The sequence below is a fragment of the Urocitellus parryii genome, chromosome 1 (assembly GCF_045843805.1).
Source record: "Urocitellus parryii isolate mUroPar1 chromosome 1, mUroPar1.hap1, whole genome shotgun sequence".
NCBI classification, from domain to species: Eukaryota; Metazoa; Chordata; class Mammalia; order Rodentia; family Sciuridae; genus Urocitellus; species Urocitellus parryii.
The window spans coordinates 182,948,090-182,970,581 of record NC_135531.1 but is presented as its reverse complement, the minus strand read 5'-3'; the positions used below and the strand labels follow the sequence as shown (position 1 = coordinate 182,970,581).

Genomic DNA, 22,492 nt, shown 5'->3' with positions numbered 1-22,492 from the left:
TGAAGATGTTGTAACGTCACTGAGGATTTTCCATTATTAGAGTTAGCATTTTCTGAAGTTGGCCACATCAGTGAATAATCAGTTATATTTGCCCACTTAAAAGTGGAAACTTAGTCAAGTGCTTTGGCACACTGGTGGTCTCAGCTACTCAGGAGGCAGAAACAGGAGGATTCCAAGTTCAAGGCCAGCCTGGAGAATTTAGTGAGACCATGTCTCAAAATAAAAGGGCTCAGGATATAACTCAGTGATAGAGCACCACTGAGATCAATCCCCAGTACATAGGGAAAAATTAATAAATAAATTAAAATAGAGAGGAAAATAGTAGCATTTTATGTCACTGTATCGGACCACCAAATATTTCTAACCACACATAAAAACCTTAGTGTTTAAGACATTAGAATTCAGCTTTAGGTGGTTTTGGCTTGTTTGGGGAAGTTGGATTCTTAAATAAACATAAAATAACTATTATGCCTGTGAGATTTTATTTCTAAATCATTTCCATTTAAATTTTATCTTTTATAACCTTAAGGAATTAAAAGTGAAATCAGATCAAAGTTAGTTTTAAAAGAAGAGAATTTCCTAGGACTAGCTGTCTGCCTTCCCTCAACCAGCCTGTTTTGCTTTCTGCAATGCTTTTGGCCATAGAAAAGCAAGTAGGCCAGAGAAGCCATGTTATTGAGCTGGTGTTCTGCAGAAGCCTGTTACAATTCCCATCTAACCTCCCAGTCACACCCCTGTGCAGAGGAATGGCCCTCAGAAGCCCACAGGGCAATTCCCATGTGTCCGTGGTTCTGGGGAACAGTATACTGAGGGGACCTGGAGAATTCACAGCACCTCTCCAGACCTTGCTTCCTCCTTATCTGTTAGCCCAGGGAGTGGACTAAGATGGCTATCCATGTCCCATCCAGCTTCCAGATAGTAAAAGTTGCTATTGAGTAACAAACCTAAATCCTCATCAGTTCTAATCTCCCATTTTCCATGAGTCCAACCTTGGGATTTGACCAGAAGCCCCATTTCCTTTGGAATTTCTTGCTTTTTAATTAACAGACAAAACCAGAAGCCTAGATAGTCTCTTTGAGCAATTCCAAGTTGCCGAGCCAGCAGCCTGACCCTGATAGCAAACTCTGGTCAATGTTTTGTGATTGCAGCAGGGACAGATGGAAGGGGGTGGGGGGATGCAGTCCTTAAAGAGCTTAAGGTGTCCTTGAGTTCTTTATAGTAATCAATCAATGTGTGCTTTAGAGTGAGGAGCAGCGGGAGTTTGGAGTGGGCTAAAACAGTCAAGGAAGAATGCCCAAAGGAGACTAGGGTCTGAGGTCAGTCCAGATGGAGCAGGCAGGGGGAGGACTCTTACCTGGGAGCCCAGGAAGCCTGGCCAGGGGAGCATGGACTTGGAAGACACGCCTGGGTTGAATTCTGCTAAACCAGGGCTACAGAAGGGCTCCATATTTCTGATACCATCATGGTCTCCAGGTCAACTGGGGATCCCTGGCCTACCTTACAGGCTTATGATGAAGTGCAAAGCATCTGGTTCTGAATGAGGTGACTGTTGTTCAGGGCTGAGGGAGTAATTTGTTCTCTGTGGTGAAGTGACCCTCCTAGGAGCGAGGTGTGACTCCATCTGATAGCATCTGTGGTTTCAGAAAGAGCCATCGCTGACCTGCAGGAGTTTAGACTGTTGAGTCGGAAGACCTGGGCTTACCTGCTGGTCTTGCCATCTCTGAGGCTGTGGAATTGCAGATAAGTCACCAAGGCACTGGATGTCTAGAGTGCTTGGGTGCTAACCGAGGAGGGGAAGGTCCTTCATGTGCTGTCCGTAAGGGTCCCCATGATAGCCAGGTGAGAAAAAGTGGCTGGCACCATTGAAACTTGAAGATAGTGGGTTGTTTTTTTTTTTTTTTTTACCCTCTTCCATTGAAAAAAGTAGACTGATTTGTGTTAAACTTGTCAGGTTTTTTTCATTTTACCCAAAGCAGATGTAACTATTTCTCCAAATATACCTGAGAGGCTATTTAAATTTAATTAAGTAGCTGACCATAGAGGCACTTGGGAGGCTTAGGCAGAAGGAATTGCAAGGCCAGCCTAGGCAATTTATCAAGACCTATTTCAAACTTTTTTAAAAGGACTTGAGATGCGGCTCAGTGGTAGACTACCACTGGTTACAGTCCCAGTGATGAAAAAAAAAAACAAGAAGAAGTAGTAAACTCAAACTCCTAGTACAAATACGACTTATGTCTTTGGGCCATTGCCTGGTTTGAGTCCGTATTTGTGCTAGAACAGCTGGTCCATTGTTGGTGTTAGGCTAGAGAACACAGCCATGAGGGTTTTGAAAGAGACGCTGTGTTAGGGATGGAGAGCAGGAACCATGTAATGTGCCCCGAGCCTGATGCTCAGCACTTCCTGGAAGGTCCACCCCACCTCCAGTCCTCCCAACCCTTCTTCCAAACCATCATTTGCCCCTGTTGGCCCCAACTCTACTCCTTGGAGTACAATAGCATTAGTCTCCCACCTGGGCCTTTACACATCTGAATATAGAGACTGTACCCCAACCACGTGCAGTGGTACACACCTGTAATCCCAACAGCTCAGGAGGCTAAGGCAGGAGGGTGGCAAAGCCAGCCTCAGCAATTTAGGCCCTAAGTAACTAAGGGGGGCTAATAAGAGGACTGGGGGGCTAAGGCTGTGGCTCAGTGGCAGAGCACTTGCCTAGCATGCATGAGGCACTAAGTTCAATCCTTAGCACTGCATAAAAATAAACAAATATAATAGAGGCATCCTGTCCATCTACAACTATTTCAAAAGGGAGGGGTGCTGGGGATATGGCTCAGTGGTTAAGAACCCCTGGGTTCAATATCTGGTACCAAAAAGAAAAAGAAAGAAAAGAAACCACTGTCCTGAATCTGCCTTCCCAGGCAAGGCTGTGATGACTGTCTTATTAGAAGTCATCTCATTTGATGCTGTCTCCTTAGGGTCTTTGAAGCCCTCATCCTCAGAATATGTGTGTGTGTGTGTGTGTGTGTTTGTGTTTCATGGAAAGACACTCATCAGATAGAGATGGATGATAAGATTTTGTAATCCAAAATAATTTTTAAAATTCTTCATTCAGAATTTCCCTGTCATTTTACTGATAAGGAAAACCAAAGCCCCGGAAATTAAGAAATAATTTACCCCAGGATCAGCTCCATCATTGATGATGCACAGTCCCAAATTCAGGTCTGCAAACAGAGCCTGGAGCTTCTCTTCTCTCCACCCTTGGGAGCTGAGCACCCGTAAAGGAGGGCTCATCCCGGGCTCCCTCCACCACAGTCCCAGTTGACCTCAGTGCCAGTCTGAGGCTTGATCTTTTGCCCTCACTATGCTGGTGGGTACTGCAATTTGTGTGCATCATACTTTTTATAAGCCATTCCCAGAAGGTGGCGCCAACCTTTTCCCCAATTTCCAAGTGATCCCGGAGCTATAAACTCCAGGTACCTACTGGGAAAGTTCTTTGATTCCAGCCATTGTTGGTTTTGGATGTTTTTCCTTTTGAAGAAAAAAAAAAACAAAAAAACAAAAAAAACCTCAACCCGTTGTCCTGATGTGTCTGAGATAGAGCCAAATCAAACTTTGTGAACTTAAAACAAGCACTTCACATGTGAAGAACTTCTGTGCTTCTAAAAGTAAGAAACCTAATCTTTAAGCAAACATTCATCAGAATTCTGAGTAATGATTTCATTTTCTTAAAAAGCTAAATGTGAAAATGTATACTCTTTCTAGCTAGACACTGTTACCTTTTGACTTTGAAAAGGAGGAATTCTTAACTTTCTAACCAGACAGTGGCAAAATTGAACTAGAATCTGACCACTCCAAGACAAATTATAACCCCAAAGTCTACTTGCTCCTGCTCTTAACACTCACAGCCAGTCCTTATAGAAAGATCCTCGCCTCTTCTGGCCACGGTGTTATCTTCCTTTCTCTCTGTTGCCTGTGTTTGCTTTTGCTCTCTGTTTGCTTACATTTATAATCTTTGCTTCTTATGTTACATAGAACACAGGGCAAAACCTAAAGTTCACCCTGATTTGGGCAGCCTGCCAAAGCCAGGGGCTTGGCATACGGAGAAAGTCAAGAACACTAGCCTCCCTTGCCAAAGCCAGTGTCTGTCCTGGGAAACTTTCTCTCACCCCAGTAAAAGAGAGGGCCTCAAACTACCCATCTTAATGTGTAACTTCTGGCATTTTATTTTCAGAAAACCCTCTGTGTTCCATGCATTTGATGAAATGCTTCATGTAGGGCCCCTGTACAGTTCCTAGTGGGGGGTTTGTTTGTTTTGCAGTACTGTGGGGATGGAACCCAGAGGCACTTTATCACTGAGCGCCATCCCCAGCCCGCATTTATTTATTTATTTATTGTGGTGGTGGTGGTGGTGGTGGGGATTGAACCCAGGGCCTTGTGCATGGTAGGCAAGACTCTACAAACTGACTAGCCTGTTTTTATTACTTGAGTCATACTCTTGCTAAGTTGCTGAGGCTGGCCTTGAACTTCCGATCCTCCTGTCTCAGTCTCCCAAGTCCCTGCGTTTTCAGGCTTGTGCCACTGGCACTGCTGAATCCCTGCAGTTTCATGAGAAAGTTCTCCTGAGTTTGGGTTTCAGCTCAGCAGTTCTGAAGCAGTCTGTCTTTCAGCACTCACTGGACAGTAAATCACTGCAACCTGAACAGCAGTAGAGCATGGGAGGTGGAGGGAGGGAGAGAAGGGGAACTTCATGGCTGAGTTCTCCCTGTGAACCTGGCCATTTGTTGCCCAGTCTCGTTAATCCTCATTGCATCCCTGAAGGATACCAGGAGACTGTTAGCTTGCTTCTGTCAAGGCTAAAGTGGCTTAGGGACTTAAATCACCCTCTGTCTCCACATTTTTTTTGCTCATTGAGCTGGTTCCCACCTCCTTAGGGGGACCTTAGACTCAGTTCCTATGTATCGATATTTTCTCACTTAGGTTTCCTAACCAAATCATCCAGTGTCTTTCTGACCCTTTCCTCCCCACCCCCCACCAAGTTTAAACACAAAGGCCCAAAAGTTCCTCAGCTTTCTGCCCAGTACACTGCAATAAATGGTGATTTGTTACAGTGGAAACCAGTATCTTCAGAGCTCTTGTCTTTTTGTGGACCCACAGTAGGGAGGAGAAGGGCTGTCTGCCAGTCCTTCTTGCCAGTCCACTCTATGTGGCTCTCCCGGGTGTGCTGTGGACATAGAACGGCCTTGGGGGCCTGCATCAACTGAGGAGGGGTAATTCGGTTAGAGATGGCCAAGATGGGACCTTGCCTTTAGGGAACTTTTCATCCAGTGAAAGAGGCGTTTTCAGCAAGATGTTTACAACGATAATATATGCACATGGGACTTCCTGGGCTTCTGTGGAAATGAGTTCTGAATGAAGTCGTGGGCAGCCAGGTGAAGGATGTGAGCGAGACTGGGCTGGGCAGGGTGTGGCAGGAAAGGACCCAGGCCTCAGGTTGAATGTTGAGTGTGAATATTGCATCAGAGGATGGAGCTTCTTAGTAGGCACCTCACTCCTCCTCTGGAGGAGTCTCATGGGGAGGGAGCTCTGCTCTCCGATACCCCACAGCTCCCAGAGTGGTGCTTGGCCTTGGGGTGGCACCTCTGCTGCCACACTCCACTGCTAGTGGCGGTCTCCTACCAGCCCTGGCTTATAGCTGCCGTATGTGCTGTAGCTAGAATATGCAAAGGGAGTTATGCCCTTCTCTCTCCTCAGCAGATAACTGAGAGTGAGTTGTTTTAATCCCCCTCTCAGAGCTTACATTTGAAGCTCAGACCAAGCAAGCACTTACCAAAGCTCTAGACTGAGGCCTGTGTGCTGCGATGCAGGGGCTGAACGTGTGCTCCTCCCGTTCCAAGGGGAGGCCTTCCTCGAATGAAAGGTCATGCACACGGACAGGGCCAAAAAGCACTTGGCTTTGGAACATCTGTGTGGGAAAAGCTACAATTAGAAGACAGGTGGGGCACTAGGAATCGAACCCAGGGCTTCATACATGCTAGGCAAGTGCTCTACCCCTGAGCTGTACCCACTGCTCTTTTTAAATTTTATTTTGAAATAGGGCCTCTCTAATTGACCAGGCTGCCCTTGAACTTGGATCCACTTGCCTCAGCCTCCCAAGTAGCTAAGATTACAGGTGTGTGCTACCTTACCTGGCTAGTGTCCTCCTTTATTTTGTTTTATACAAGGTAAGCGCTTTACCATTTATTTTTAATTTTTTTGTGGTGCTTACCATACAAGGTAAGCGCTTTACCATTGTGTCATCAACCCTTCTTATTTTTTATTTGTTTGGTTTAGTTTTATTTTCGAGAGAGGGTCTTACTAAGTGACCTAGGCTAGCCTCAAACTTGTGGTCTCCCTGCCTGAGCTTCCTGAATCTGTCTGATTACAGACATGTGTCAGGCTTGGGCTTTCTTTTTAGATGTGCATGTGTGGTATTTACTGTGAAACCATGCTGGTCCAGGACTCCACTTTAACTCCTGAAGGGATTGATTCGCAATCCCAGTGTGGGCTTCTACATGTGTGTGCACTGTGTGCCCAATATTGGCCAGGGGTGAGGATATGACCCCATCTCATAAGATTCCTGCCTGTAGAAAGTGCAGCAAGGATGTAGTCTTTCTAGAAAAGTTCAAAAGGCCATTGACAAGAAAGAAACATGAAGATCAGAATTCAGGGAGGTAGGGCTTCTTTGAAGAGGGACATGTCCTCAGGCAGGCAGGGGAATGAAGCTCAGTTGATCACATGTACTGAACTTGTCAACATCCATCTCGCTGTGCACTGAGGTACAGGTGGAAGATCCTAGATGCTGCCTATTTGGTAAAAAGAAACATTTATGGAAATGTCACCAAGAATGTAAAGTAGAGCGCCCCTAGTGCCATGTGAGGATCACAGGCTGAAGGACTGGGAAAAACGGGAGGGGAAAGTGTTGTCAGTCAGATGGTCAAGGACACCCTCAGAGGGGCAGGGGTGCATGTGTCCGCCACATCTGAGGGACAGCAAGAGTTCAAGCTCATCAGAGGGGAGTAGGGTCGTTGGACGGTAGTCTGGGACGGTAGTGATAGTTAGAGTGATTACAATAGTGATAGTACTGCCTCAGCCACGCCAGGGCTTGGAGTCAGTCCAGGCAAATGCCCAAGAGTCTGCCTGCTTCTCCAGCATGTCACTGTGGGACCAGGGCTGGGAGGACTGCCACTTTTCCTGTCCTGAAAGGGACACAGGTACATTTTTATGAATGAATGTAGTTTTCTTGCTAAGAAGGCATTCTAAAATGTATAGAGAAAATAAAGGTCCATGTAGCCTCAGCGCCATAAGGTAGGCTTTCACACATTCCCCAGGTTTCTAGGATGATAAATGCCAGCTACTGGGCATGAGCGGCCAGAGCCCATATGGAGCTTCATAGTGAAGAATCTACCTTTATAATCTTGGCCGGTCCTAAATGTGTCATTTTGGGGTGTTTTGTTTTGTCCAGTACTGAGGATTGAACCCAAGAGCTCCCTACCACTGAGCTACACCCCAGTCTTTTTTATTTCTTACTTTGAGGCAGGGTCTCCCTGCATTGCGCATGCTGGTTCAAACTTGCTATCCTCCTGCCTCAGCTTCCCGATTCACTGGGATTACAAGTGTGGCCCCCACACACACGCAGCTTGAATATATCAACTTCTAATGAGGCACACTCCTGAACCGAGCCCTGTTCTCAGAGCAGTGCCCCCTCGGGATGGGCGCAGGACTGGGCCACAGCTGGGGAGTCCCAAATCGATCCTGCTGGAGAGAGGACCCTCAGGTGAAAGGCAACACCTCTGTCAGGACCTCAGAGTGACTAAAACAGCATGTATAGCCCGTGATCCAGATCTAGCCTATCTGCCCTTTGGCTTGGGTCACCCCCGTGCTCTGTGCACTGCTTCTTTGCTCTGCCCACAAGTAGAGCCAGCTTTCCAGGTGGTCCGTCTGTTTTCAGGGGTCACCTGTGCCTGAAGCACTGGGCTGGTTGGTAGCTCTCTTTTGCCGCTATATAAAGATGGACCTGAGTTATTTTGAGCAGCAGAATACAATGCAGAGAATGGACTGGGATCCCCAGTCCAAGGCAGGCTCTAAAAGAAAAGTATTAGGTTTTCATTGCACTTCATAAGAAAATGCATCTATGCCTTTAGTCTGGTGACTTTACTCATACATCATTTCCATAATGTGCATACGTTAAACACTCCATGCTATTAATAGGAGGAAGTATCAGTTACTTAGTGTCTGCACTATCTTGAATAGCGCTTATCGTTCATTTGATACCCCCATTTTACAGATGAGGAAGTGCAGTATTTGCGCTTGGGACTGGTGAGATCCTCAGATCCCTAAGCACAAACCAGCTTCTTTCTTCCTACCACATCTTCTGCATGCTCCCCCTCCTTTTACTGAGTTTTGCACTTAGTTCCCTTTATTATCAAAGTGTCTTGTGGCTCTCCACAGGTCAGAGGCTGCTCCTCTGACCATGAGGTGGTCATTTCATGCTCTTTGTTAAAAGTACAAGGTGAGAGGGCATCATTCCTAGAAAAGCAGCTTTCCCTGGGAGCCTCCCAGGAACACTTCCAGAGGCTTCTCTCAAGCCCAACAAGCTACCTTGTGGTTCAGCCCCTTGGAGGAAGCAGGTGAAAGGCACTCTGATTTCCTTCAGGCTTCTCTTTGGTGACTCCACTGTGGGGTCCCACTAGCCATTGGGGAGAGCATTTGTATCTTTAAGTTCTAATCATTTAGGGCAGAGATTCTGCAGCATTGGTTTTACGAATCACCCAGGGAAGCTGGGCGTGGCAGCGTGCATCCCTAGTCCCTGCTACACCGGAGGTGGAGACAGGAGAATTACTTGAGCCCAGGGATTCAAGGCAACATAGTGAGACCCTGTCTTAAAAAGAACCTTTGAAGGGCTTTAATAACACAGCTTGCGGGACCCACCTCCAGTGGGGGTCCAGGGATGCTGCTACTGCTGGAGATGGAGGACGTTCTTAGAAAACCACTGTTCTGAGGTTTTTAGCAAAACACCCCTCTTGAAAATTGCCCTCCATACCACTCTGCTTCACCTTGACAGTGTTAGAGAAACTGAGGCCGCCCTCTGGCATTCAGTGAGACCCTTGTCGTTGGCCTCTGAACTAAAACATCGGTGGGGTTCTTTCTCCTCTTGAGCACATGAGGCTCACCCTGGGTACCTGGTGTTTCAGGTGGTGCGAGCTGCTGAGGAGGCTGCCTCCACACTGGCCAGTTCCATCCACCCAGAGCAGTGCATCAAAGTGCTCTGCCCCATCATCCAGACAGCCGACTACCCCATCAACCTGGCCGCCATCAAGATGCAGACCAAAGTCGTGGAGAGAATCGCTAAGGAGTCCTTGCTGCAGCTCCTTGCCGACATCATCCCAGGCTTGCTGCAGGTGAGCTGCTCCCTGGTCACATGGTCTTTGCTGCCCTCCTTCACTGGCCTGCAGGTAGGAAAACTGCAGGCGGAAACCCTCTCTTTAGGACCTGCGTCTTCTAGTCTGCCCGCTTCTGGTGCAGCAGGAAGGTAGGCACCTGGCAGCCCAGAACTGTGGCTCACAGAATGGACTTTCTGTTTATGATAAACATATTTTGATCATTTGTTTTTGTTCATTCCTTCATCAGATCCTTGTTGCAAACCTCCTGTGGCCCCAGCCCTAGGCAAGGAGTGTGACTCAGACAGGGTGCTTTCTTTCATATGCCCAATAAACACTTACTTTTTCTAGGTGGGAGGCAGTGAACTAGGCATCCTCTGACAGGCAGGAGACATGTGTGGCCCCACCTCAGGGGCTTTCAGCCTGTCATGTGACATGATGCAGCCACATGGCTACTACAGGTGACAGTGTCATGTGCTGCATCACAGTGGAGGAGTGGTTTCCATTTTGTGGGGATGGGAGAGAGGATCTCTGTGGGTAAAGGTAGAAAGGAATTTATTAAGTAGCTAGCCTCCCATTTAAAAAATGCGCTGTTGGCTGAGCGTTTGGTGGGAATTTGGATACTTAGTTGGGGACTGGATCATTCCAGAGGGAAAGGCATGAAAGTGGAAAAGTCGCCAGGGTTCTTTGGAGACCAGCAGATAGGCCCATTTGGGTTTGGTGCAGGGATAAGTCAGACAGGGAAACTGAGCATGCGTCACACGGGGGCATGGGCAGCTCTAGCAATCACTGGAGGACAGATGGCTTTCACCTATGATGGTGAATGATGTAGTTCTCATTTATTCATTCATTCATTCCTTTCTTTCTTTCGCAGTTGTAGATGGACAGCAGGCCTTCTTTCTTTCTTTTCTTTCTTTCGCAGTTGTAGATGGACAGCAGGCTTTCTTTCTTTCTTTCTTTCTTTCTTTCTTTCTTTTGCAGTTGTAGATGGACAGCAGGCCTTTATTTTATTTATTTTTATGTGGTGCTGAGCATGGAACCCAGTGCCTCACACATGTGAGGCAAGCGCTCCACCACTGAGCCACAGCCCCTCTCGTTTCTTTTTAACAGTGTTTTCACACATGAATTTGCTTTAACATTGTGAGAAGTGTGAATGAAACCAGTATTTTTTCCCTTAATTTTGCTTTCTCAATTCATCTCTGTCATGGCATCTTTTTAGTAGTGGCACACAGATCGCACTTACCCCTTCTTGCCCCTCTACACCCCACCCACCAGGTCACTCTTAACATAAGTCAGTTTTGACTCCTTTCAGGTGAAAACCCTCGGGATTCAGTTGCAGGTTTTAGGTAGGTCCTGATGGTGACTGACACGTCCAGGGTTGAAATATGAGGGTGTTGGTGGAAGTGTTGCGGAGGCATTAACTATGAAGCAAGCCTTTGATCTGATTTCCTTTTTGTGTCCCCCTTGGCTTCTAGGGTTATGACAACACGGAAAGCAGCGTGCGGAAGGCCAGCGTGTTTTGCTTAGTGGCAATTTATTCCGTAATCGGAGAAGACCTGAAACCTCACCTCGCACAGCTCACGGGGAGCAAGGTATGTACAGTGTTACCTAGCTGACACCCACACCTGGGCCCTGCCAGCTTGACGTGAGCCTGCTCTGTGGTGGCTCTGGGCTCCAGACTGCTTCTTCTCATCAGGTGTGTTTCAGCTGGGCCTTATTTCTCAAAAAGCATGTTTTAAGATGAAAATGGCCAGCCATGTAATGAAGTTTTAAGAGAATGCTAACATGATACATCATCATCTATTTTAACTCCTGCTTTTGCAAAATAAATTAACTTTTATTTTACTCCCTGGAGAAAGACAACTTTATTCAGAAACCAGCTTGGTTTCTCACAGGAGCACTAAGGAAATTTACGTAAGTGCTTAACAAATTGCTGAATCAGAGCGGAGTCCTTTGTGGGCATTGACAGTAGTAGTGGCCGTTGCCTGGTGCCCACCATTGCCCCAGGAGCTGGTCCACACTCTTGGCATGCTTTCACTTGTGTTCCTCATGACATCCCTGTGAGATAAGGATGGTTGTCCTCTCTGGCCTGCTCAAGGGCACACAGAGGTTGGACTCCAGGACCTGGATTTTCACTCTGCTGCCACTTACACTCCTTTAAGAGTGTTTTAGACTCAGGAAGCTCTGACGCTCAGGTTGTTCCATTTTGAATGGTCCATCCACTTGGGGTTAATGTTTGTATATTTGTATTAGGGAAGTGTTGAACTTCATTCTTTTGACATGCAGATACCTCTTTTCCCAGCATCATTTGTTAAAAATATTATCCTCTCCTTGTTGAATAATCCTGTCACCTTGTCAAAAATTGTTCGACCTTCTGCGAAGGTTCACTTGTGTGCTCTGTATTCTGTCTCCTTGTTGTATGTCTCTATGCCAGTTCCACCCTGATTTGTTCACTGTAACTTTGTACTAAGTTGATTCCAGAGGTATGGGTCCTCCAGATTGGTTCTTTTCAAGGTCTTTTGACTATTTGGGATCTCTTGACATTCTATGTGAATCTTAGGATTGGTTTTTCTAATTCAGCAAAAAAATCTCTTTGGAATTTTGATATATTGCATTAAATCTATATATCATTCACATAATCAATCTTATTGAGTAATATTGACATCAAATGTCTTCTAGTCCAATGAACCTGGGATATTTTTCCACTTCTTTGCATAATCTTTCATTTCTTTCAGCACCATTTTGTACGTTTTTGTTGGTTTGGTTTGGTTTTTGGGGTACCGGATATTGAACCCAAGGCCTCACACATTCTGGGAATGTACTTTCTCACCAAGCTATATACCCAGCCTTTATTTATTTTTATTTTGAGACAGGGTCTCACTAAGTTTCCCAGGCTAGCCTCCACTTGTGGTCCTTGTGCCTCAAGCTTCACATTAGCTGAGATCACAGGCGTGTACCACTGTCCCAGCAGCATATTGTAGTTTTAATTGTGTGAGTCTTTTACCTCCTTGGTTAAGTAATTTCCTAAATATTTCAGGTTTTTTTATGCTATTATACATAACATTTTCTTAATTTTCTTTTGGGGTTGTTCATTGTTAGTGGAGGGGAATTTTTATTTATTTATTCTTATGGTGCTAGGATGGAACCCAGGGCCTCACACATGCTAGGCAAGTGCTCAACCACTGAGCCATCACCCCAACTTGAACATTATTTTGCTTGGTGATTTTTGTACCGTCTCAGCTGAATTAATTTCTAACAGTTCTGACAGATTATGTGTGTGTGATCATTAGGGTTTTCTACATAAAAGTAATATCATCTACAAAGAAGATTTACTTCATTTCTCACTTAGATGCCTTTACTTTGTTATTTTTATTTTATTTTCTAATTGCTGTGGCTACAACATCTAGTATTGTGTTGGAGTGGTAAGAACAAGAGTCCCTACATTGTTCCTGATCTTAGAAAAGTTTTCAGTCTTTCACCATTGAGTATAATTTTTGCTGTGAGTTTTTTATATATGGCTTAATATGTCAAGATAAGTTTTTTTCTATTCCTAGTTTTGAGTGTTTTTATCATGGAAGGTATTATATTTTTCAGATGTTTTTCTGCACCAGTTAAAATAGTCACATCTTGGGGCTGGGATTGTGGCTCAGTGGTAGAGTACTCACCTAGCATGTGCAAGGCCCTGGGTTTGATCCTCAGCACCACATAAAAATAAATAAAATAAAGATATTGTGTCCAATTACAACTAAAAATAAATAAATATTTTTTTAAAAAATAGTCACATTTTTTTCTTTATTCTGTTAACATCGTATATTACGATGATTTTTTATAAGTTGAGCCATTTTTTGCATTCCAGGAATAAATCAATATATCTCATTTGGTCTTTGTATATAATATTTTAAATTTGCTGCTGAATTCTATTTGCTAGTCTTTGTTGAGAATTTTTCATCAGTGTTCATTAGAGATATCATCTGTAGTTTTGTTATTAGGGCAGTGCTGACATTGTAGTATAAGTTTAGAAGCATTTTCCCCCTACTGTGTTTTGGAAAAATTTGAGGAAGATTCTAAATGTTTGGAAGAATTCACCAGTGAAGTCATCTGGTTCAGGCTTTTACTTTTTGGAGATTTTTTTGACTACTTCTTACTAGTTACAGGTCTGTTCAGAGTTTCTTTGTGATTCTGTTTTTGTTGTTTGTAGAAATTCATCCATTTCATCTAGATTATCCAGTTTGGGGTGTATAATTATTAATAATATTCCTATAACCCTTCTTATTCCCATTATTAGTCATAATGTACCCACATTCACTTCTGATTTTTATAATCTGCATCTTTTTTTTTCCTTAGTCCACCTAGTTAAAAATCTGTCAACTTTGTTGATCTTTTCAAAAAACCAACTTCTAGTTTCATCTATAATATTTTTCCTATTATTTTTCGGTTCTCTTTCGTCTCTGCTCTGCCTGTATTATCTTCCTCTCCTGGATCCAGTGTAGCTCTTGTTGATTTGAAGCTTGTTCAGGCATTCACAGCTCTACCCTCCCCTAGACGGAAACTTGGAATGCTGGGTGTTCTTTCATTTTCATTTCTCTCAAAATATTTTTGAATGAACCTTGTGGGGCTTTTTTGGGTTTTTGTTTTGCCTTAAAGGGGACTCTCCACCACTGAGCTGCATCCCCAGCCCTTTTTAATTTTGAGACAGGCTCTTGCTAAGTTGCCCTGGCAGTTAATTTTCAATCCCCCAGCTCAGCTCCCGAGTGGCAGGTGTGCCCCGCCACACTCAGCTGACTCACTGACTTTTAAAGGTGATTTCCACAAATTTATAAGTTCTTCAGTTTTCCTTCTGTTATTTCTGACTTCATCTTACTATGGTTAGAGAGGATATTTTTTATGATATCTCTTAGAATCTGCTGAGAATTTGTGGCCCAACGCTTGGTCTACACTGGGAAACATGCACTTGAGGAGAATGTGTGTGCCATTGTTGGGTGGAGAGTTTGGGCTCGGTCTGTTAGATCTGGTTTATTGTGTTGTTCAAGTCCTGTATTTCCTTGTCTTTTGTCTCATCATTCTAACCAATATTGAGAGTGTGAATTATCAAAGTCCCCAACTGTTACTGTAGAACTATCTGTTGTATCCATTTTTGCTTCATATATTTAGATAATCTCTTATTATATAGTAAATGCTTAAGATTATTTTATCTTCTTGCTGTACTAAACTTTTTTGTCGTTGTTGTCTATCTGGAGATTGAACCCAGGGTCACTTAACTCTGAGCCACATCCTCAGCTCTTTTTTTATGTTTTTTTTTTTTTAAACAGGGTCTCACTAAGTCCTCAGGGCCACTAAATTGCTGAGTCTGGTCTCAAACTTGTGATCCTTCCACCTCAGCCTCCCAAGTTACTGGGGTTATAGGTGTGCACCACTGTGCCTGGCTGCATTCAATCGTGTGTGTGTGTGCGCGCGCGCGCGCGCGGTTTATAGCTGGTTTTAATTGTTTCTTAAAATAAATTTCTTACCAAATTAGAACTAGTCCTATTTAAACCACTGTACTTCAAGTCTTCCTGGTTGAAACATGGATCCTCTGTTACTTGTCTGATTTCATTGTGAAGTACACAGGGAACAAAGACTGATGTGTACGCCATGTCAAACTAATACTGTCACAGAATCAACAGAGCATTTTTTAATATCCACAAAGAATATTTGTAACATTTGTGAAAATTTCAGTAAATGCCTAGGAATTTGTAGTTGATTCGGAAAGCTGGAACTGTCCTGCTTCAGATTTGTCCTAGAATTTTAAGTAGTATATTTTATCAAAATATTTTATATTGGGCCGCCACCCCACAGTAGCTCCCTAATGTGTCTGCACGAATTCCTCACGCCCCAGTCCAGCTGCCAGGATACTGTGATTTTCACCACAGTGCCTCACCCACTGCTGGGGGCAGCTGACCTCGAAGGAACTGCGGAGGCTCCAGGAGATGGCCACGTCCTGGGTTGGGTGCCCAGGCATGGCCCGCATGCCTGCCTCTCCTCCTGGAGGGCCTCACCTCACCCTGGCCCGCCCACTCTCCCTCAACCATCTATTATCCTCCTTTTTCTCTTACAACTTCTTTTGATTTAAGATCTGTTTTTTTCTGATTCTTGCTCTCTCTGGTTACTATTTGCATAAACGTCTTTTCCACTTTCAACCCATTTATGTTTGGATCTAAACTGAGTCTCTTATTGGCAGCATATAGTTGAATCAGATTTTTTCATCCATTTTGCCAATCTGTGTCTTGATGGGAGGGTTTAATCTGCTGACGTTTAGAGTTATTACTGATCAGGAAGGACTTCTGGCATTTTACTGTGAGCTCTTTGTTCCTCATTTTCCACATTACTGTCATCTTTGGGTTTTTTAAATTTTTGTAGTGAAATATTTTGAATCCCCTCTCATTTCCTTTTGTGTATATTCTATAGCTGTTTCCTTTGTTGTCGTGGCAATTACATTTAACATCCTAAAGTTAGAGTCGACTCTAAACCAGCTTATCCAGCAAGCCTCCTGAACCTTGGCCTTTTCTTTTGTAAGAGAAGAGAATCTGTTCTGCCGTGTTAGAGGATTTCTGTAAGGCTCAATACGACAATCAGTGTAAAAGCTCCCCGTAAACCATCGAACACATGCACGTTACGAACTCTTATTAATGCTCTTTCCTCATAATTGCATTCTATTTTTTTTTAAAGATAGAGTGAGAGAGAGAGAGAGAGAGAATTTTTAATATTTATTTTTTAGTTTTCGGCGGACACAACATCCTCATTTGTATGTGGTACTGAGGATCGAACCCGGGCCGCACGCATGCCAGACGAGCGCGCCACCGCTTGAGCCACATCCCCAGCCCCATGATTGCATTCTAGATCTGACTAACGGGAGACGATAGTGATTTTTGAGTTGAAAATATGGATAAGAGTGTTTAAATTCATTTATAATCAGATTTCATAGAACTATAACTATCTTGTCTTCCAGATCTTATTTTTTTCCTTTAACTCTTTACTCCAACAAGTGTGTACTGGGGACTGTTCTCCCCACACTGAGCCAAGGTGCGGGAAGAGCAGAGGCTTTGCCCTGCCTCGGAAGGACAGAAGATGCAGCTGGGGGACACACTTGACACACAGGGAAACCTGAACAGCAGCCCAGGAATGAGCCGCCTCTAGAAGACACAATGGGACAGGCCCCGAGGGTGGGGTGACAGGCCACTGGAGCAGGAGGGAAGTGGAACCGAGCTAGGCTTGCAGGATGGGGCCCCGGTGTGTGAAGGGGGAGGAGGAGGGACCATGTGAGCAGCTCCAGTAGGAATAGGAAGGCATGGGGGGAACAGTCTCCTCACAGATCACAGACAACACACTGCAAGTGTCCTCGTTGCTCTTGATTTTGCAGGTGGCATCTGAGGTGAGAAACGGATTTGCCCAAGGTCACACAAGTAGTTAATGGTGGGGTTGATTCTAGAACTCTGCTGGATCTGTTGTGCCTTAAGCATTAAAGTCCCTGTGAGTGGTGACACTTGTCGTCATAGCACCACCCACTGTAGTGAAGTTCAAGAGTGTAAAAGGCAGGGAAAGGCTAGGGGTGCAGCTCAGGACATATTGGTTTGTGCAATACCTTGGGTTTCATCCCTAGCACCTCAGAAGAACAAAATTAAATTAAAGTCAGGGGGCTGGGGCTGGGGCTCAGTGGCAGAGTGCTTGCCTAGCATGTATGTGTGAGTTGCTGGGTTCAATCCTTAGCACCACATAAAAGTAAACAAACAAAATAAAGGCAGGCTGTGTATCTACAACTACAAAAAATAAAAATAAAAAAGAAGGGACCAAAAACCAACCATGGTGTGTAGTGTAAGCTAGCATAAAGTTAGCTCTTAACATGGTTAAGAGGAAGACAGCGCACACCCTGCCACGGGGAGACCCCAGAGTGGACCAATGAGTGACACTTAGCACACACTCCCTCCATTTGCCTGACGCAGCATACCCTGTGTCCCATCTCCATGTAGATAACATGTCCAGGTTTCTAAGTCAGGATGTAGGAGGATGCACCCCAGCAGATGGCCCCTTTAGGGGTGGGCGCAGGGCCTCCAGGGCTCGATGCTCCATAACATTGCTCACGCACCCGCGCATTCCCATGAGCCTGGCTTCAGGGTCATCTTGGAGATCAGGTCCTTCCCCTGGGCAGGTTTATGCTGGTCTCGGCCCCATAGCCTGCTTAGAGTGAGACAGATACAGGGCTGTGGACAGAAAGTTTTTCATAATTCCTGTGATGCTGCTTCTGTGCACAATAGATTAATTTAGTAGCATTCAGCAAGCATTTCTTAAGTACCTACAATGTCATCTGAAGTTTTATGTGTTTTAAGAACCTAAAGGGGGGCTGGGGATGTGGCTCAAGCGGTAGCGCGCTCGCCTGGCATGCGTGCGGCCCGGGTTCGATCCTCAGCACCACATACCAACAAAAGATGTTGTGTCCGCCGAGAACTAAAAAATAAATATTAAAAAAAAATTCTCTCTCTCTCTCTCTCTCTCTCTCAAAAAAAAAATCTAAAAAAAAAAAAAAAGAACCTAAAGGGACTTCAGTTGAAAGCAGATGAGATTACAGATATTCAAGGCCTTGCATTGCTAAGTATTCTGTCCATCTGAGTTACTTTGTGATGCTATATAGCACCTCAGAGGTCTAATCTTGTGTGAGGGCACAAGCAAGCCTCCTCTCTGTCTGTCTGTCTCTCTCTCTCTCTCTCTCTGTCACATACATACACACACAACCTGTATGTGAGCCCATCTACAGTGAGTTCAAATGAGGAGCTAGAGCCACAGAGTTTGAAGGAAGATGAACCCATCCAGACTCTAATCAGAACAAGGTTTTGTGGGGTGGCATTTAAGATAGGACTCCGGTGCCTCAGGTGGCAGCAGGTGTCCTAGGCAGGAGGGGTGCTAGAGAAAGGGAGAACTTGAGCACAGTGTGGGAGTCACAGACTTGACCTCTAGTTGAGCCTTGTCCTTGTTCCTGTTCTCACTCTTGTCCATCTGAGTGCTAAAGGAGCCACTGGGCTGCAGCTGTCATGGTAACATGTAGCCTGCCCCGTGGAGAACTTGGTCTCCAAGCCCCAGTGGCCTGTTGTGACACCTTCCTTCTTTTGTGATAGCCCACTACTTTTCCCTGCTCCTCGAGATCCTGAGCGCCTCCCCAGCTATGGCCAGCACCTGCAGGTGCACGTGATCAGTGGAACACTGAGTTGGAAGTCCGTGTGACAGGTTCCCTGTAGGGGAATAGGGGCAGGCTGTTGTCTGGTGGTCATCGGGGTGGTTCATTTTCTTTTTTTTCCCTCTCTCCTGCTTTTCCTCCTAACTCAGTGTGTCTTCTCTCTGCAGATGAAGCTACTAAACTTATACATAAAGAGGGCACAGACCACCAACAGCAACAGCAGCTCCTCCTCCGACGTCTCCACGCACAGCTAGTGGCAGTGCCAGTCTCTGTGCAGAGTCAGACGCCATCGGTGGTGCCTCAGACCCCCCATCGGCTGCCCAGTCAGTACGAGGAGGCCCGCACATATTTATTACAATCAGTATTTTGGTCCCTTCCAGCTTTTGTGTAGAATCTTACTGGTATTGAATGTAACGGAAGCAAGGCCTGTATCGCAGTCTTCGTAGAGACGAAAGGAATGAGAACAACAAGAGCCATACTTACACACGTCTTGTACCGCCTGTTGCAATCCCAAAATCATGTATGTGGGGTACAGTTTTTAACAATCAGAGCTCTCTAGCCAATGCTTGGTAGACAGTAGCTTTTTTTTTTTTTTTTTCAATTTATAATGGATGTGGGGGTGTTTCTTATTCTCAGCTTACATTCTTATGAAACGGCCTGTGTGAGGCGAAGCCCCCTACCCTTTTCCCATCTGATACCAAGAAAGGGTGCATGTCTTTAGGTTGGTTTTGAGACCTCCTAAAAGTGGAACTCAAGCCTTAGCAGGAAAAGGAGAAGAGCTGGAAGCTGGTCTGTCACTTAGCTCACGCAAAATGGAGCCAGCTGTCGTGGCTTTGAACACAGAGTCAGGAAGGCCCCTCTGAACAACTCGTCAGATGTCCCTGCCCCAGAGCTGCCATGCCAGAAGAATTCTTGAAGTATAAGTCCAACCATACTTATAATTGATCGCATCCGTCAGAGATGGATCCCGTCATGTGATGCACAGAAGGTATAAATCTGTCTCTCTCCCTGCTAAGGTCTTGGGGAATGGCTGTTGAGATAGGGATTCTCCCAGGACTCCCCGGGTCAGTGATTCAAATCTGGTGCCATCTCCCTTCCCTCTCCATCAGCTTTGCCTAAGCTATTCAGTTCTAAAATGTTCTCAGCTAATCTAGCAAACGCCTACTTTACCAGCCCAGTTTTGGCTTCTCTATGTAATTTGAGATTAAGAACAAAAAAAAAAGTGTAGAAAAATCATGTTTATCCAAATCATTTTTAATTTTATAAGTTGAAGTACTTCCTTGATTGTTAGTCACTGTTCAAGGTGAGCGGCAGATGGCAGAACTACAGGATTTGAAACACACCTTTAGAGTCTGTTTCCTTCCCAGGGAAACCACCGGCTCCCTTTTTAAGTTCTTTAGGGTGCAATTGCTACAAAGAAATGAGTCTTGAGTAAAGTTCTTAAGCCAGATGGCAGTCTAATGCAATCATGAAATCATCTGCCATCACTTACTGTTAGATCCTCTGATTGAACTGACCCTCCATAAGGAAAGTGCTTCCTTGGACATTAATTTTAGTGAGGTCTTGGCTGTCCCAGTGCAGAGTCCTCTGCAGCTGTGAGGACTGAAACCAAGGCTGAGGCACCGGAGTGTGTGCTTCTCATCCCCCATTCCCACCACCCCCTTCTCTGGCCCTCTAGATTTGACGGGGGAAGTTGTGAAAGATAGGTAATATATTTGGAAACAGACACTGAGTATGAAGACCCCCTGATTTCCAGGTGTGTGTGTGTAGGGGATATCTTATCAGGTGTCAGGTACCCCACTGCTGCTGCTTAGGGAACTTGAGGGGTGCATCTAAGTGGTTGACTATTATTGACTGACTTTGGCTCAAAACAGCAGGACCAGGCCTTACTTTCAATGATAAATACTGTTCGTGTGTTTGCTTATTTGTTAATAGTTCATTAATGGGATTTCGTTTTTATACTCTCCTGAGTCCCAGCATCTGTTGGTCGCCCCTCTGTGTGGAAACCCGTCCTGGTGAGGTCTTCTCTATGGGTTCTCCTACACCTAATCAGTCAGACCCTTCTTTTGGAGCTCTTTGGCTTCCAAAAGGTCACCACACCCCCAGTGTAGTTGGAAGGCTCTCGAACATTGCCTGATGTCCTCCCGTACTTACAAAGGGCTAGCCTTGAATGTCACTTGCGCCCTCTTCAATCTCCTGACTAGAGACAGAGAACAATCACTTCACAGGTCATTTGGCCTCAATCTGAAAATCGCTGCCCACCGTGCCACGCCGAGGAGACTCGCATGCCGCCACCACCTCACCAGGGTGGCTGTGTCCACGCCGGCTGCCCTCCAAACCCTGACAGCGCAGCTGCCTTGCCTTGCCGCCACCCTCTGCAGGGCTCCTATTCAGATGAAACCATGGGACACCCCAGAGCAGAGCAAAAACTGTTGCCTCCCATCTGCCTGACTGTCCAGGGCCTCCTCAGACGCTCTCTTGCCCCAGGCTAGGGGCTGGTTCATCTGACTCTGCTTCCCTGAAAGCTGCTGCCACCCTCCTCAGACCACAGTCCTGCAGGTGTGGCCGGTCCCTGAGGCACGCGGCTTTCTTCAAGTGCACTGCGTGTGCTTCTGGACCCGGTGCCACAGGGGGCCACCTGCAGCCTCTTCTGTGGCTCACACTAGCTTCCCAGCCCCCCAGGTAATGCAGATGATTTTGTCTCATCAACCCTTTTCTTTCCCTGCCACCCTTACTTATCAAGCATAATATTACACTTTAAAAGACAGCAAATAAGGACTTTGTAGAACCCCAAGACTCTGCTAACAATGTTTGGAAATGAGAAAAGAAATGCTCTGAAAAATATCAGCCACCAAAATAGTTTTGGCACTGTGTTCACGCGCATGGTCCCCCCACACCCTGGTTGGGTGTTTTGTTTTGTTTGGGTTTTTTTGGGCTTTTTCATGTTACATCCATATCTGTATTTATATCTTATTTGTTTCACTTTCAAGTGTATCATGGCAAATGTACAGATTTTTTTTGTTAATAATGTGCTAGGATTTGCTAAAAAAGAAAACAAACAAAAAAAAAAACCCTTTTGAGTTTGCCCTAGAATAAATGAAACTTAATTCAGTTTCCTGCGTTGATGTTTCTGTACCGCCAACGCACCCTGCAGATTCCTTATCCCATCAGAACAAAGTGATATTTCCAAAGAATTCCAGAGGACCGCCTTGTGATGTAGAGGTCAAGTCACCAAGGAAATGTCCCACCTGACTGGCCCCTTGGGAGCCAACTGCTGGTGATGTGTGGGGTGGGAAGGCTAGGGATGAGGACAGAGGTGTCACCCCAGCCCTGCTCCGGGGCCACCTTGCTTGTCTGGGCCCCATTTCCTTCATCTGATCAGTGAGAACATCAGTTTCCAGAAAAGCGGAAGCAGAAGGCAAGCCTTGACCTTAACTGCTGAGACTAGACCAAAAGCTGCCGACACAGGCTGGTCCCCCACACTGCTGCCATCTCTTGAGGACTTGAGGCACCAGCAAGAACAGGTCTTAGAAGAAACATGCACCAACTTCAAGGGTTCCACCTTTGAAGCCTTTAAAAATGTTTTCCCAATTTCCTAGAATACAAAAGAAACATAACTCAAGATTTGACATCTTAATCTTTTGAAGTGCACATTTCAGAGGTTTTAAATGCAGTCACCATGCACAGACATCACCACCACTTGGAAGGCTGAGGCTCCTGGAGGCTCACTTGAGCCCAGAGTAAAGTTCAATGCCAACCTGGGCAACATAGCAAACTTCTCTCTCAAAGGAAATACTTTAAGGCTGGGGCTGTTGCTAAGTGGCAGAGTCCTCGCCTTGCATGTGTGAGACACTGGGTTTGATCCTCAGCACCACATAAA

The 22,492-nt window shown here is 45.3% G+C and overlaps 1 protein-coding gene across 5 annotated transcripts in view; it reads left to right on the top strand.

The window, feature by feature from the left end:
- The window catches only part of Clasp1 (cytoplasmic linker associated protein 1), a 269,273-nt gene extending 247,580 nt beyond the window's left edge, over window positions 1–21,693 (top strand). For all 5 annotated transcript variants that reach the window (XM_077802326.1, XM_077802325.1, XM_077802322.1 and 2 more), the window contains 3 exons: window positions 9,225–9,431; window positions 10,886–11,002; window positions 18,780–21,693. In XM_077802326.1, coding sequence (XP_077658452.1) covers window positions 9,225–9,431; window positions 10,886–11,002; window positions 18,780–18,866 — 411 coding nt within the window. In that variant the 3' untranslated portion in view covers window positions 18,867–21,693. The remainder of the gene's footprint in view (window positions 1–9,224; window positions 9,432–10,885; window positions 11,003–18,779) is intronic.
- Window positions 21,694–22,492: the final 799 nt, after the last annotated feature.